Source organism: Octopus bimaculoides, chromosome 2 (genome assembly GCF_046866305.1).
Source record: "Octopus bimaculoides isolate indiv1 chromosome 2, ASM4686630v1, whole genome shotgun sequence".
NCBI lineage: Eukaryota > Metazoa > Mollusca > Cephalopoda > Octopoda > Octopodidae > Octopus > Octopus bimaculoides.
In genome coordinates, this window is record NC_142929.1 from 164,803,808 (window position 1) to 164,821,844 (window position 18,037).

Sequence of the window (18,037 nt, forward strand, 5' to 3'; positions counted from 1 at the left end):
ATGACGTCACTAAACCGGAAGTGTAGATAACCAGAGTAAAGAAGACAGCAGAATGGCAGTTCCTATTAATCTCAATGCAATTAAGAAAGATTTAACAGAAGCTTTAGGTGATAGTATTAACGCGTAAGTATCACAGTTTTTTTTAATATATTGATGTAATATCTTAGCAAAGATTTTAGGATATATTTTGTAAGGTGGTTGTTGTCAAGTATTGTAAACTGCATTAGTTGTCATGTGTAGTTCTGATGGCTTATTTACAGATATATATACATACATACTCCCTCTCAGTTTATTGACTTATACAGCTTAAATATTTACATGCTAATAACTTTCTATTTATACACTTGTACCCACACACATTATCTCTCTCTTTCCGTATATCAACTATACCTCTAAAGTTTGCAAACCGATAGCTTTCCCATATATAAAATGAGGGATTTAGCGTCAGTTTCGGCGATTAGTATTGCAGTTGTTCAATCAACGAAACTACTTATTGAATTATAGTATAACAAACTAGTATCATTAATGAAAGTTGTACCAGTAATGCAAAACTCATGCAGAATGTGACACAAAGTTAGCCACGGTACAATTCATTGAAAGAGCTTCTACACATTTTTCATCCAATTTCATAATTTCGCTGACAGAAAGTGTAGTCTAGTGAGATCAAGCTCTGGACCCTGTGATTGCAAAGAGAAATTCTTAACCATTCGGTTATATACACTCACACAGAAAAATACATATACGCATATAGAATTCATTTTGTGGTACAACAGCATGCTTCGAGTGCCTTAATACATACATCACTGTATTAACATCCCTCGTTTCATCTCCATTCATTGATGAGTGCAATTGATAAAACCGATGAACAAAACTTTAGGTATTAGTTGTAATCATTATTTAGCTTCAGGTCGACCCTAATGAAACTGAACTATGTTGAAAGACAAGCCATGAGCATCCTCTCTTGTATATACAGGTTTACTGTGTAATGTGACTTTCCTTTTTGAAATGATAGGCTGTGACCTGACAGTTATTTTCGGAGGTCGAGTAACCACGTAGAATCTTTGTTACCTCGCATGTAATCCATTTTTTAATATATCTCATAAACATTGGCGTGCACACACGCATTTTGTGTGTGATTGCTTCAAGGATCGGAAGCAGGAAAACATTCTGAGTAGTGAAAGATTAAATAATTAGCTTCGAGTGAATAAATAAACTCTACTGTATGTTTTTCGTTTGTGCATCCAAGCGTATATCCGGCTATCAACTTCAATCGTTGTGTAGATGAATGTAAAATTTAGGACTTATTTATTTACGTTTTAATAGGTATCCTTACCTGCTATTATCAGTGGTGTAAAAAGTTAAGGTGATCAAATCCTGATTATTAACAAGACAAGTTGGTTCGAACCTCATCCCAAATGATGAAAATGCCCTCTTAGGAGTAATATGATAGCAAAAACATTTGTAGGTATAAATCCATATATTCATATTTTCACACTGTATTGATATTCATATATACACACGCACTGATGATGACTCTCAGCTTATTGCTGACATTCTCGACGAGAGCATGACTAACCAATTCTTGTCCCTTGATATTCCAGACAATAAACACAGGATTACTTTGACGTGCTCCCTCTTCTCAGTAATTCTCATCTCTTAGTAAAACACTCAACTTGAGCTAACGAGGAAGCTTCTATGTGGGTCGATTATCTGCTAGAAATAATAGCTAGATATCCCTCAAATTTTCTTCCTTCATTTAAAAATGGGGGAAAGACACTTTTGATAATAAACTCGTAGATACTCCCAAATAGGCAAAATAGATTTTCTTTGTATCTAAGTCTTTTCGACAAGTCCACATAAATAGCACCTAGTACACTCTGTAAAGTGGTTGGTGTTAGGAAGGGTGTCAAACCGTCCAACCCATGTCAGCATGGAAAACTGATGTTAAATGATCAAGATGATGGAAAGAAAGTCCTGTCACTTATCAAGATGGGAAAGAAACAAATATTCTTTGAACTTAATTGATATATTTAATCAAGAATAATATTTCCCCTCATACACACTCGGTCACATATTGAAAATTGTATAGCAACATGAAAAATAAAAACTATAATCTATTTTAACATCTAACCTCCTCCATTACATAAAGTTCAACAAATTCATTCATATTCATGTAATGGAGGAGCTTAGATGTTAAAATGGATTATAGTTTTTATTTTTCAATTTGCTATACAATTTGTCTCGTACAAAAAGACTCAGATATTCATAATAGAAAATCATAATAGTCATATCTGTACTCGTCAGTAGCTGATATAAAAACTAAAAAAGACATTAGAAGTACATAGATTTTCTCTTAGTTATCGTTTTAGGATTATTGTATTCATTCTTGCAGTCATGTCTATTTGAATCAAGATAAAAAAATATATATTAAGTGGGTGCTGATATATGTAATATTAAACACTGACAGTCTCTCTATGTCTGTCTATGTAAAGCTTCTTAAATGAATTATATTACTGATCAGGCTGTATTTGTATGTATGATGAGGAATCCCAAATAAGGAGGTGAATAAAATTTATAATTCAAGTATTTATTGTAAATAATAGGTTTAATCATGTTTTTAAGAAAATTTAGAAATAAATACAATATGAGTAATAAGGTCTAAATGAAGTTTAAATAAGGGGGGATTACTTACGTTATAAACTTATATAATCAGATACATACCCATACAGCCATATATACATATATGTACACATTTATACATACATAGACACATATATATATACACACACAGACATACATGCATATACAAATACATCTGTACATGCGTGTACAGCCCATATACCTATCCCTACATACATATGCACACGTATACTCGCTCATTAGATACTTATATACAAGTAGCTAGGCATATGCCCATGTTTCACTGCCATGTAGCATGGCTGTTCGTACACATGCATCATACAGTCTGCCTTTTACTCTGAGTGAGAGGCCCTTTGTCGCCAGCAGAGGTAAGAGCTCTCTGAGCTTTGCCCAGGCTATTCTTATTATAGCAGCTACACTTTCAGCGCACCCTCCCCCACTACTAACTTGGTCTCCCAGATAGCGGAAGCTATCAACTACGTCTAGTTTTTCCTTGTCTTTAAAATAGTTGAATACCTAGTGATTAATTAATCCTCAATATAATATGTCAGAAAAGAAGATAAGATGGTCATAGCTTGAATAACAAGCTACAAAAATTTTACACAAAGTGCAGGACTTTTTATTTTGTATGTTCTCTTTGCTATTGAAGGAGAGTAGGTTTTATATTTCAATTGAAGGATGTTCTGTTGGATTATTTTCATGGAAGTTACGCTGGTCTGAAGTGCTATCTGTAGATAATGCCTGTATGTAAAAGAATGAAGATATTGGGATCAGTACAAATAATTATACCCCCTCCTTAAATTTGGTGGGTATGTTAGAAATCATTAATATTATTCAATAAGGAGTTCCAAAACTAAATATTTAACTTTTCTTCAGGTATCAGCAGAGTCTGAAAGCATGGTTTCGACAGAAGGTATGTTTTTAAAATTTCTGTAAATTTAAAGTCAACTTATTTATTTCTGTCATAAAACGCAGAACTATTTTTATTGAAATATGCTGATATATGAAATCATTCGATAACTTTAAGAAATATATCTTGTTTTAATTGTCTTCATCTTTTTAATTTCATCTTTTTTTCTCCTTTTATCTCTCTTTTACTATGATTTCCTGGAGTGAAATGATAGTGTTGGTACTGAAGTAGGTTTTAGCACATATAATGAAAATCTGTACATTGCTAAGGAGGTCTAATGACATCAAAATAAGTCTTCAGTTGTCTCCATTATTTGACTCCTGTTATTAGTCAATGAGTTATTTTTCTTCTTTTTTTTTTTTTTGCTGAAGTATATCTTTCTTGTTAGTTTTTAGATACCTCCGTTATTAGATATGTTAACACTTTAACTATCATCGCAAAGATTGATGTTCACATTTCAGTTTGGTTTATCTCTGAGGAAACACATGAAGTTTCTACAAAAATCTTGCACCAATATACTAGTCAGTTAGTGAAAATGAAGAATTTGTCTTTTATCTACTTAACACTAAAGCAAACGGAGTTAAACATTAACCTGTGGACCATTGTAAGTTGTTTAAAAATAGATTTGAATGGGTATCAGACAATATTTTCATATCTAATGCTTTATTTATATCCTGATTTCCTGTAGCTATGGAGTAATTATATTATTCTACCTACAACAATGCATTATATCCTTGGGCAAGTTACATCAATCTAACTAAATTATTCCTATAATGAAATACTTACTAACAAGGGATCTTCTACATGGTCGCTAGGCTTGCTAAAAACAGTAGACAAATCTTCTTCAGCTCATTCTCTACCATCTGAGAAAAAAATGAGGGTCATATTGGATTGTGTAGTTAGATGTTAAATGCCTGTAAAAAGATTGAGACAGTCATGATTAGAAAGCCTTTGGTCATAAGTTTGTTCATTCAGTGCTGATTTGGAGGCTACATGATAACATTTATAACAACATGTATGATATGTAAAATTGCCAACAAGGGAGAAGACATCTAAAACAGTAAAAAGAAATCAATGTCTCATAAGCTGTTTCTTTCAATTTTTTGTTTGAAAACTATTACATACATCTCCTTATTTCTTAGATGTCAAAAGAAGAATTTGATACGGAAGCTCGGAAAATGCTAAAGGCTGACATGGGTAAGCTGCAAAAACCTATTGTTACCATAATTTATTGACATTCTCCATGTATGCATTAATTAAACATATTGAATGTCACAGTCTCTTTTGCTGCTATTTCCAGTTTGCTTTTGGGTTTTTTTCCCCCTTTTTTGTTATCTCAAGTTTTTTCATTTGTTCACTCATTGTCAAAGAGTTAATCAAATTTTTAAAATGATCAAAGGATTTAAAAGTATATTTTATGTAAAGATTTGTGTTGAATTAACTTATATTATTCAAATCAATATTTTTTTCTATTAGTTATTGACATATCTCTGAAATTTGCTGCTCAGCCACTTGCATGTTAATTGGATCAATTGGAACTCTTGCGGGATCAATTGGAACTCTTGTTGTCATAACTGATTGAGTGCCAGTTATAAATGAATAATAAATAAAAGAAATATATAATTTACATGAACTTACTGCCACTGTTTCTCATACATTTTTTCTTACAATTCTCAGTTTGTTTGTTTTCATCTTTTTCAGTTCACTTACACAACCGCTTCCTTTTATCCATTTTAGCCAAATGTCAAGTCTTAAGTAATACACCAGGTAAAATTCTATTATTTCTTCTTCTCCATTAAAAATGTTCTTGGTTCTTGTAGCAAATGTTCTTTGTGATAAGTCATAGCCACATAGATAAGAAGTTTGCTTTGCATTTATGCAGTTCTAGGTTTAATCCTACTGTGTAGCACCTTGGACAAGTATCTTCTATACAAAACTCCCAATTGACCAATGTTTTATAAAAGGAATTTGGTAAGCAGAAACTCTTTAGAAATATGCCATGTGTGAGTGCATATGTTGTGTATGTCATGTGTGAGTGCATATATATTTATACATGCACATATATCATTATCACCATCATTTAATGTCCAAGTTGCCATGCAGTGGGACTGAGCTTGAAACTGTGGTTGGAAAGCAAACTTCATGACCACGGAGCCACAACCACACAGTCTTGGGTTCAGTTCCACTGCATAGCATCTTGGGCAAATGTCTTACACTACTTTTGAACGGATTTGGTAGATACATACTGAAAGAAGCCTGTTATTCATCATAGTCCTCCAGGCAATAACAGAGAAATTCAAGACAGGATGCCCCTGGAAGCTTCTCTTTGATGATGACCTTGCTCTAGAGGAGAAGTTTCAGGTGTGGAAGCAAGGACTAGAATTGAAGGGCCTTAGAGTCAACCTAGCAAAAAAACCAAAGTCTTAATAAGTAGGAAGGCAGACAAACCACGAATCCCTTCAGATAGATGGCCCTGTGTGATCGGTAGAAACTTCATAAGATGTACCCAGTGTAAGCTATAGACACATAAGTGCAGCAATATCAAAGGAAGGCTAACTGGGAAGAAAGTTTTTGTGTGTGGTAAATGCTCAGGACCAATAAACACTGAAAATGTGCAGAAAAGACTCCATCACATTCCAGGGAGAAAACTACAAGTAGTTGATAGCTTCCATTACCTAGGTGACCAAGTCAGTAGCAGTGGGGCCGATGCTCTGAAAGTGTAGTTGCTAGAATAAGAATAGCCTGGGCAAAGTTCAGATAGCTCCTACCTCTGCTGGTGACAAAAGGCCTCTCACTCAGAGTAAAAGGTAGGCTGTATGACGCATGTGAGCAAGTAGCCATGCTACATGGCAATGAAACATGGGCTGTGACTGCTGAGAACATGCGTAAGCTTGCAAGGAATGAAGCCAGTATGCTCCACTGGATATGTAATGTCAGAGAAAAGTTGGACTTAAGAAGCATCAGATGTGTACAAGAGAGACGACTTCTTTGGTGTGGTCATGTGTTGCGTATCAATGAGAACAGCTGTGTGAAAAAGTGTCGCACCCTAGCAGTAGAGGGAACCTGTAGAAGAGATAGACCAGGAAGACCTGGGATGAGGTGTTGAAGCATGACCTTCGAACATTGGGCAATGACAAATGACCGAGACCTCTGGAGATATGCTGTGCTTGAGAAGACCCGGCAAGCCAAGTGAGACCATAACCGTGGCCTATGCCAGTGCAGCATAACCAGCCTATTCAAGAGTACCCTTTAATCACTGGGCAATAAATTGTGCTTGCAAAGACCTGTTGTGGCAAGTGAAATCATTGTAGTGGCCGATAACAGTACCACCTGATTGACACCTGTGCCAGTGCCGCCTGACTGGCTCCTGTGCTGGTGGCACGTAAAAAGCTCCATTCAAGCATGATCGTTGCCAGTGTCGCCTGTCTGGCTCCTGTGCCAGTGGCACGTAAAAAACACCATTTGAGCGTAGTCGTTGTCAGTGCCACCTGACTGGCTCCTGTGCTGGTGGCATGTTAAAAGCACCATTTGAGTGTGGTTGATACCAGTCCTGCCTGACTGATCCTCATGCCGGTGGCACGTAAAAAGCACCCACTACACTCTCGAAGTAGTTGGCGTTAGGAAGGGCATCCAGCCGTAGAAAGTTTGCCAGATCAGATTGGAGCTTGGTGCAGCCTTCTGGCTCGCTAGCCCTCAGTCAAATCGTCCAATCCATGCCAGCATGGAAAGCGGATTTTAAACGATTATGATAATGAGGATGATGATGATGTATATTGTGTGTGTTTTACTCTCACCCTGTCTTGACATTGCATAGTAGTTGTGAGTGAGTGTCACTGTAATAGAAGCAGTATAATTTATTTTCAATATTCTGTGCAAACATGTCTGGCCATGGGGAAATATCTTGCTTGAAAACAAGTAAGGGTTGGTTGCACGAAGGGCATTCAACCATTGGAAATCTGCCTAAATAAACTACTTACAGTATGTGAGCATAGAAAAGCAGAGTTCAAAATGATGATGAAAGGGGGAGTAGCAAGGAACAATTTAAGGAACTAAAAGAAAAGCTAGACATCAGGTATATGTAGCACAGAGCAAAGCCACAAGTAAGAGGCTGGTCAGTGTTCTGCTACAAGGCAGTCAGAGGTGTGAAGTGTTCCAGATTACAAAGTAGTGTGTCAGAGTGAATCAGGATACTTTTGGTGAACAGTGTCTACAGAATGCTATTGGCACATTTGCCCTCTCTGATAGGGAAAAGAAAGTGATATGGAGATATTATAAGAATTTGTTGAATAAGAAGAATACAAAGAGGAGAGAGGGCCAATAGAAGGCCCAGTTATTGTATTGAATTGAAAGCACAAATAAGCACAGAGAAAGCACTTAAGACAAAGTTAGTTGATGAGATGCTGGAAAATATCCTGCAGAGTAGGATAGTCAAGTAGAAGGTGGTGTCATGTTCAATGAATTGCATAGCAGTATCACCATTGACAATTGCAACAAAGGGGTACATTAAAAGAAGAAACTAGAGAGGCATCAAACTTATGGTCCAAGTTATGAAAGTAACAGAAAATGTTTTAGATAGCTGAATAGAAATAAAATTAGCTTAGATAAGATGCAGTTTGAGTTTGTAGCATGATGTGTTACCACAATATCTTTTTCCTTTTAAGACAACTTCAGGAGAAATTCTTAACTAAAAGCAAGCTACTATATCTAGGACACTTTGGCTGTTGTTAGCTAAATAAATTAATTTTACTTTGGCTGTTGTCAACTAAATGGATTTATTTTACCAAGTATTGAATTAGGAATGTGAACCACTCACTATGAAGTTCTGAAGTGTTTGTTTAAATGTAGTTTTTAAATGACCTTTAAATATACAAATGGCCATGTTGTAGTTTTTCTTTTATCTGATGTGACAAATATCTACATGTTGTATTGCAGCGCCTGCAGAGAAATCACCAAGTGCCTCCAATTCTTCTCCAAAACAGAAACCTAAGTTAAAAAGGAAGGCAGCAACTGCAACAACAAATAGAAACAATTATACAGTAAATTATATAATATTTTTGTTTACTTCTATCTCTGATCTTTTATTTTTGTTTTAAATCTCTCTCTTTTTTGATTATCTTATTGTTTGATATATGCATATCTAAATGTTACAGTTATAAAAATTAAAGAAAAAGATAGTATTTAATAAATAATGCAGAATTTATTCATATATTTATTTAAACTGAAATTTTTAGTCATGATTCAAGTCTAAGTTGGGAAATATATCTACCTTTTACAAGCTGGTATGGATGAGACTTCTTGAAGCAGTATTCAATGGTCAGATACTTTTCCTGACACCAGTCCCTACTTGTTTTCAAATAAAGTACTTTATTCCATATCTCTGCATGCTGAACTACTAAGCTATCAAACATTTTATTTATGTGGAACAGAAGGATGTCACTGTTATCCACCTAATGTCAGATGCAAAGATACATGCAAACATATAGACACACAGATCACGATATGAAAGTTACCGAAAGAGTTATAATGTAATTGATTAGTATGAGAATTAAGATAGATGTGATGCAGTTTGGTTTTGTACTTGGAAGAAGTACTATTAATACAGTCTTCCTTGTGAGACAGCTGCAAAAGTATCAAGTCTTGAGTAAAGCCCTGTACAAGTACGCGCACACACATCATCACATAATGTCTGTTTTCCATACTGGTATGGGTTGGATGGTTTGACCAGAGCTGGTAACCTGAAGAGCTGCACCAGGCTTCAGTCTGATTTGGCATGGTTTTTATGGATGGATGCCCTTCCTAATGCCAATCACTTTACGTAGTGTGCTGGGTGCCTTTACATGGCACCACACAAGTGCTTTTATGTAGCACTGGAACAGGACTCTTGCAGGCCAATCCTCTTCACCAGTGGGAGTGGCCTTAACATTTCTGCTGTGAAGTTGAGGTTTTGTTGAGTACAGGAAGGCACTAGGTATCTCGGTCAACCACTGCATATGGGATAGAATTGCTCTTAACTATAGGTGTGAATAGTTCGGCTTCAATAAGGCAGAGGTGTGGTATACTTGGAGCCTTGAATCTGTGGATATCACCTTGTTATTCAACTTATTATTTATATATTTGATCAGCTCTGACCTGGGGCTGCACAATATGCTAAATATATTTATGTCCAAGTCAATGGTCTTATATGGGGTGTTTGTAAGAATTTGGTCACAGACATTCATATCAAAGAAATCCTAACAAAGAGCCTCAATGTAGTTGCTCGAAATGCTAGAAATAGCAGTCAAATTCATCAAAATCACCCTACTATCTTATGTAAAGGAAGAATACTCTAGATAATGTAGTTCTAAATAAATCTTTTACAGACAAGATAGTCACAAATGGAATGCCTTTGATCATAGTCTTGCTTAATCTAAGTTCACCTGGAACTACAAGCAATATCAATATCAAAATTCAATAGTTTTTGAAAATATTTTACTTCTGACGCCCTCTCTCTTTTTGGTTAACTTTATTTAACTATAAATTTATTAATCATCTATAGTATACTTAATTTCATTTATTAGCTACAATAATCTGCATTAGTATTGTTATCTAAAAAAAAAAAGACTATTTTTGTAACATAATATTGTTAAGTCTTATTTTATTTACTAATTTCAGCAAAAATTTATACCTGTGAATCCTATTTCTTATGCTCCAGTTGTTAGTCCACGCAGTTTGGAAGATGACATAAATGTTGGTAAGTTTCAAAGCTTTGAGGTAGGAGGGGAATGGAATTTTTTTTTTTTTTTTTGTAAATTTTCCTAGTATTCTTTTTATATTCCATTATTATAAAATTTTGCAATAATGACAATTCTCTTCTGTAAAAATTTCAACTGTTGTTCAATCTTTTGCAACCAACTTCTCTATCACATTTTCCCCTAATGATGGTTAGTGTGAAACTAACAAAAATAAATTGCAATTCCATTGCACCTGGAATTCTGATACAGATTGTGAACCACATTGCAGTACTAAATAGTAGTTGCGATGTAAAGTGTAAGTCTTTTGTATCTACATCCCAAGTTCTATCCTATATTCTTATCAAAGTATAAGTTCTCTCTAACGTATTTATTTAGAAGGTTGGAAAGTTGATCCTGCAACGATCAGATACTCTCACATCAAAGTTTTTACCTTTTCTTCCATTTCCAGTTCTCTTCCTACTATTAATTCTTCTGGTTGTAATTTAACGATGTTGTGTCCATGTAAGCCAGGTATATGCAATAAGCAAAGTAATGTGTTTTGGTTCAGGACACACAATATAGTGGCTCTAATGTGAACAGGAATATATAATTATTTATCTAATATCTTAACCTCACCTCTCAGTTCCTCTTTCTGTTTTTTGTAATATAGGTTAAAGCATCATCTGTAAGAAAATGCTTTGTTTGTATATATATATATATATATATATATATATATAGTTCATTTGTGTTTAATGCCTATTTTCCATGCTAAAATGACTTAGATGAAACTAACTTTTGAGGCAGAATTTATATTGTTGGATGCACTTCTTGTTACTTACTTACTTTTAACTGATTTACAAGTAGTTCCAGAGAAATTTGAAAGTGCACAAAGAGATAGTGGATGATTTTGCTGACAGGAAATATCAAGAGACTTAACTAATTGTAGCCTAACCAAAAAATGATGGTGTCACCATCTGTGCCCATAATTCAGTGTTGTTTTGGAGATATACACACAAGCATGCATGTATACATACATATATGATGGGCTTCTTGCACTTTTCCATCTACTAAATTCCCACAAAATGCATTGGTTAATGAAGGGCTATAGTAGGAGACATTGCTTAGTGGGACTGAACCCAAAATTACATGAAAGAGGCAAACTTCTTGAGTACACAGCTTATGTGTGTGTGACTATATATTTATATGTGCATAGATAGACAACTATAGCAGCAAAAATCATGTAAAAACAGACATTGGATCTTAATGCAGTCTTCTAGCTTATTGGAGCCTGAAAAACCATCCGATTCATGCCAGTATTAAAGACAGATTGAATGATGATGATGAGGCACATGTATGGCTGTGTGATTAAGAAATTCACTTCACAAATACGTAATTTCATGTTCAGTCCCACTGTGTAGCACCTTGGGCAAGTGTCTTCTACTATAGCCCTAGGCCTGCCAAAGCCTTGGGAGTGAATTTAGTAGATGGAAACTGAAAGAAGTCCACCTTGTGTATATGTGTGTCTTCTTGTCTTCATATTGTACAATAATTTTAAACAAGGGTCATGGTTCATAAAATCAGTATTGTTCATTTCCAATCTTCCATGAAAACATGTCAGAACTTGGGGAAATAATACTTTACTTGGAAACAGGTGAGGGTTGGCAGCTGAAAGGTCACCTGGCTGTAGCAATATCTGCCTCAATAAATTTCATCTGGTTTATGCAAGCATGGAAAAAAATGGGTATTAAAACAACAATGGTATGTATTATGTATTTACTTACATGGGCACATACCAACACAAGCATAAATAAAGTATTTTATTTTATTTTGTAAGGGTTTTCTTCTCGAGAAGCAACATTACCAGATATTTCCATGGTTCATGGTCGTATGTATGTTTGTGCCTGGGAGAATGGCCTCGATGATGTGGCTGAGAATGCTGTAAAGTTTGTCATGACAGCGGTAGAAGTAAGTATTTTTTTACTGATATCCCTTTTTTTTTTCAGAAGATTTTTTTTTGTTAAGCATGTTCCAGGTTCTAATTTTTCAACTATATTGAAACTCCATAAGAGTGTGTTATATTGAAACTGTACTACTGAATACCTTTGTCTAAAATGTGAAACTTCACAGCAATAGTTCTGTCACCCTGATAGGTGAGACTACACTATTTCTCACTTCTGTTGACAAACAAATTATCAAAAATAATAATGTCAAGCAGACTGTTTATCTCATCAGATGTTGGATTTAATTTAAACAAGCTGTTTCAATAAATGTTCTCCATAACAGTTAAAATGTGTCTCAAAAATAAACTGTTGGCTTCTGGTTTTTCTAATGTATTTTTGAACGACAATCTTTACATGATGTCAAAAGATTAAAGCTTTATTGTATCATCTTGACACATGTCAGTACTAAATTATCTTTGTCTCTTTATGTCACTATTTCTGTAGAGTATAGAAGTCAGCAATGAATTGTGTGAGAGATTGGAAAAAGGATGATATTCTTAATATTTGCAGGTGTAATGGTATATGGCTGTGAAGTTAAGTTGTTGAAACACATGGTCATAACTTCAAATCTTATAACTGTTGTGTTGTGCTTATGAGCAAGATGCCTAAATCTTCTTGCTCTAGTTTACCTAACTGAATATGAAGCAGGTTTTACTCTTACTTCACAGTTGAGAGGTTAACTCTAGGGAGCACAGCCATTCAACAATTAAACTGTTCCGATCTTGGAAGGGTTGACATAAAATAGTCTAACAACAAAAAAAAGGTATAGAAATAGGGAGGAAAAGGCAAAAATTCTTTCTCATTAGAAATTTTTTTATTGTAACTATGCTATCATAACTGATTAAGCATTGGTTTAAAGACAAGGGTCAAACCTGCTGCATGTGAAGTATACATTCTGATACTACTGTTAGACTGTCTTACTTATATTTTATTCTAATAATATCCGTCATGTCTCACTCTTTGAAACTAAACAGTTTTTGTATGGAATCAAAATAAAAATCAGTTTTTATTTTGAGTCAAATATCTGTGGTTTCAGCTCTTCCAATGTTTACCATTGTGTAGCATGGAGTTGATGTTATTGTGATGATAGATCTTCCATCGGTTTCAACAATGAGCATTCTGTTGTTCAATCAACTAACTACCCACACGTTAAATTTATGTAACTGAGTATTCTACACACATGTACTCTAAATGCAATTTTCAGGTCGAATCAGCCTATCAAAACAATGATACAAAATATTATGAAATTGGATGTTTAATTGTTGATATAATCTATCTGATGGGCTTCCACTCATTTTCTGTCCACATAATTTCACTTATAAGGCTTGAGTTAACTTGAGGCTATAGTAAAAGACACATGCCCAAGATGCTATACGGTACTATTGAACCTAAGGCCTCATGATTATGAAACAAACTTTGAAACCACTCAGCCATGCCTGCATCCGCAAATGTAGAGCCAATATAAAAATCTGTTACCAAGTACTGATGGTCTACATTTCCAAAAGTATTATTTTCATTAATTACTCTATATTTTTAACATCTGCTTTAAATTTAAATAGCATTAGTGTAGGTGAAAAGAATTAAATTCTGTTAATGTTAATCCCCTGGTTAACCTTTATTTTTCAGAGTCAACTTAAGGACATCATCGTGAAGGTGCTAGGGCGTAAAAGTGGTTATAAACTCCGAGAAAAACGTTTTAAATATTCCATTGGTTGTGATGTTCCTAATCCATATTTACGCCGATCCCAGCTGAAAACAAACTATTTCCGTGAAAGGTGATTATCTTATTTTAATATCATTTCTACAATTGTTTAACCATATCCTCGCTAGAACTCCCATTTAATATATTTGATTCTAATATCTATATTCTATAAACTAGTAATTGGCCCATTTGAAAACTAACCAAAAATCTATAAATGTTATCTGATAACTTTAAAGCTTTAAAATAGATTACTCATATTTATTACATTTTCTCTTTATTGAAACAATTATTGTTCTCAGCCTAATTTGATATATTTTATACTGTTATTTAAATAATTCCTTCTAACAATATTGCTATATTTATTGTAATCATATACTGATATTGGTGAGGGCACATGGCCTAGTAGTTAGGGTGTTGTATTCATGATTGCAAGATCATGGTTACACTTTCTGAACCAGGTGGTGCATTGTGTTCATGAGAAAATTACTTCGTCTCACATTGTTCTAATCATTTCAACACCTGATGTGTGGTACACCATGCACCTGTTCAGGCAATGTCGATTTGATTGAGGGAATGAGCTAATGTACAGCACAGACATCTGATCGTTACAAGCAAATTTATTCGTGCAAGGTGTTCAGGAAGAAATTGCAGAACTGTATTTCTCAGACAGCAAGAGACTACTATCAAACTGATATTGACCTATTATACTTTGGCAGCGATGCAACAGAAATATCTAACAGTGGAATTCAGATGCCAACCATTCGTTTGTCAGAAGAAGCAGCAGAATTGGAAGCTATACAACAGCTTGCTTCGGTATCAGTAAATGAACAGATGCAGAATGACAAAGGACCTATAACATTATTTCATCTTTTAGATGCATTACAAGTAAGGCTTTGTTATTATTATCAGTTTTATCATTTACATTTGCCTTGAAGAGTAATGTGGCAAATATAATATCCTATACTTGCCAATATTGCATTCACTTAAAAGCCATCAAGTTTTTAAGTGAATACAATGCTCACTATATTTGTGTAACTGCAAATTAATTAGTACTAATTAATTTGCAGTTACACAAATTTGTGTAACTGCATGGAAAGTAAACATTAAATGATGATGATAATTAATTCAGTGGTTGGACAATATAGATTTGATTGGTAAAACTGAAAATTGAATTTTGTTAAGTTGGCAAGGCAAGAGTAAAGATGTTTCCAAGAAGCAAAGGAATAATTTTATTGTTTAATTCATCCAATTTTTCTGTGAAGAACTTTTAATAACTAGTATTAGACATTATAAGTACCAATTTGAGACAGAAAAAATTAACAGGGTCATTGAAACTTATGTCTTAAGTTGGTACTTATTATGTTTAATGTCATTTACATTAAAAATATTAAATTCATAACCTTAGTAATTATTTTAGTGACATATGCCTGTATGAAACAAACTCAAATTTTATTATATTCTAAAATTGTCATTTTATTTTATTATTCCAGTTATACAGGAATGTTATCCCATCACACTCAGTTTATGTTCCAGCTGTGGAAAAAACTATACATCAGCTAAGTCATTCCACTCATGAAGAGTTAGAACAAGATGTCATTCACCATCAAGAAGTGAATATCAAACAACAGTTGGCTAACCAACAATACCAATTACAATTAGTTCTCTAATGCTGTAAATTTCTTATCCATCACTACTTTCTTCTCTTCATCAACTGATCCCTTCATCAGCTGACTCTTATATCTGTTTCCAATGAAATGACAATTATTATTTTGCATAATCTCCATTGTTAACTTAATTATTGTTGTTCCCTTTCAACAATGTCAACATGTGGATTTCATGTTTTATATATTTAGCTTCTTGCAAGCTGCCTACCATTCTGAGAACCTGTTTTAATGTTCTGGAGATACTGTGTTTAGACAATTGACATTTACAGTATTTTCATATTTTGGTAATCTTGCAAGTTCTAATTATTACTAAAAGAATGTTTTGCAGTACGTGAGGTGGAGTTAACAGATTCATTGTGGTACAGTGGCTTGAAAATTCCGGTCTTCAGCAACATGACAGTGTTTATAATGGTGGTGATGATGATAATGTTCTGAAGAACTTTAATCACCAATTATGGTCTTTTATTGTAAGGAAACAGCTACATGTTTTCACTCTTGATAGAGAAAAATATTTCAACTTATTTGATGTTAAATCTCTAGTTGATTCTGTTTTACAATATTCTTGTCTACAAAAAAACAATCATTTTCTTTTGTATGTGTTTGTATTCTTTGTTTTTCATTTTTTTAATCTTTCATCTATCTTAGTAAATTAATCTTTATTCTCATATGATAAAGTAAAACAAGAGTAACTCTAAAAGAGAACTGACCAGAAGTAGTTAATAGTGACTCGTGATTTTAATGTAAAACCGGTTGTGATTTAAAACAGTTGCCTGCTGTAGAACTGCCATCAACTACATAATGTTTTTGGATAATTTATTTGCCAAGAGTTGTCACCATTTGTATGAAATCATGTGAATATTACATTATCTGTAAATTTAGTAAATATTTTGACATTATTGGAAATTGTAATTGATACAATTATGAAACTTGTGTAACAATCTTTAAAAAAAACAAAGTTCAATGGATAGGGTTTTTGCAATTGGAATTTTATAAAGAGAAGCTTAAAAAGTGTAAATATCATAGCAAGTTTACTAAATGTTCTCATTGATGGTTTCTATTGAATATTTTGTGTAGAATGCAGATATTGGACAATTAATTGTAACTATTACTGACAACAAATGAAACTACAAATATATAAAATACTTGTTCAGTGATTATTTAAAAATGTGATAAATTTAGTGATCCAGTGCATATCAGCTGGATACATTTCTTTCATTAAGGTCCAGTTTGAGGATATTGAACTCCACTTTGTGATGTTTTAATTTTTTTTTTCATATATATTCATACAAAAAATACCTCCAGTTCCATTTTTTAATTGAGAGCACCTTCAACTTATTTTGAAATGCTAAGATTTTGTTGAGATTGAAATATTCCAGCATTTAGTGAAAGTTTGATCAAGTTTAAATATCCCTGTAGTAAAATTTGATTGATTTGTGCAAGGTTTATTCAAAGTGATCAGTATTATTTTTTTTTTTTTTTAAGTCTGTAAGTTCTTTTTACTTTTGCACATGAGAAATTAAATCCTCACAGATTCACAGAAATAGATGCTTTTAAGAAATGGGTTATAATTTTACTACACCAAAAACTGTTAACATTGTCTAGCCATTTTGATCAAGTACTGTTAATTCTCAAGATAGCTTTCTACCTCACCAATGCAGCTTTTATATTGATCAATAACTTGTCATTTTCTTTACATACTTTAATGGCCTTGGTTTCTCAAGGTTGAACAAGCAAGTTTAGTCTTATATGTCATTCCTTGATTGTGTTGCCACCTATTTTAGATCATGCTCCCATCAACAATATTTTCAACTGATATGTTATAAGACAGAAGATTGGATGAAGATTTTGATATTTGGTAAGGATTAAATTTATAGTGATTTTTTTCAACTCCAAGTTTTTGTAAATGTCAGGTCAATGTTGAACCAGGAGACCTGTGATCAAAGGTGTTTCAGTTATGGCCATTGCATTTTATATTCAGACTTAGTGTATCTAGGATTGCATGTTCCAATGTTTCTTTCCTTTTTTAAGACAGTAAGTCAAACTTACTTTTTATGAAGTTTGGCTGCTCCTTTTACTAGATCAAGTGACTGTGTAGAGGCTCCCTTGGTGGCTCATGTAACTTTACTTTTATCAGGCGAATCTATTTACTGTCATTGTGTCAGAATAATTAATGTGAAAAAAAATAATTCTTTTCACATATGGTTGAAAAATATGATTGTAGAGAGCTGTTGTTTTACAAACATCTAGTCCTTGATCTTACAAATTGAGCAATCTATCCTAAAAAAAAGTGACATAAAACCTAATAGTTTTGCGCATCAACAACAATTAGTACGTAGAAGAGAGATCAAGATGTTCAGTTGCTGTGTTTTTGTCTTTTACCCTTTGTTTCTCAATAACCAGAACATGAACTG

The 18,037-nt window shown here is 33.7% G+C and overlaps 1 protein-coding gene across 3 annotated transcripts; it reads left to right on the top strand.

Annotated features, from left to right (window-relative positions):
- Window positions 1–28: 28 nt before the first annotated feature.
- On the top strand, window positions 29–16,766 carry LOC106875265 (transcriptional adapter 1). Of its 3 annotated transcripts, none has more exons than XM_052965695.2 (11): window positions 29–123; window positions 1,324–1,465; window positions 3,517–3,553; window positions 4,693–4,747; window positions 5,252–5,317; window positions 8,483–8,586; window positions 10,202–10,280; window positions 12,095–12,225; window positions 13,887–14,035; window positions 14,679–14,847; window positions 15,453–16,766. In XM_052965695.2, the coding sequence occupies exons 4-11, from the start codon at window positions 4,693–4,695 to the stop codon at window positions 15,627–15,629; spliced, it is 930 nt and encodes a 309-aa protein (XP_052821655.1). In that variant the 5' UTR covers window positions 29–123; window positions 1,324–1,465; window positions 3,517–3,553; the 3' UTR covers window positions 15,630–16,766. The 3 variants fall into 3 exon arrangements, with proteins under 3 accessions (XP_052821655.1, XP_052821654.1, XP_014778832.1); XM_052965694.2 differs by having other exon boundaries at window positions 1,324–1,461; XM_014923346.3 differs by lacking the exon at window positions 1,324–1,465.
- Window positions 16,767–18,037: the final 1,271 nt, after the last annotated feature.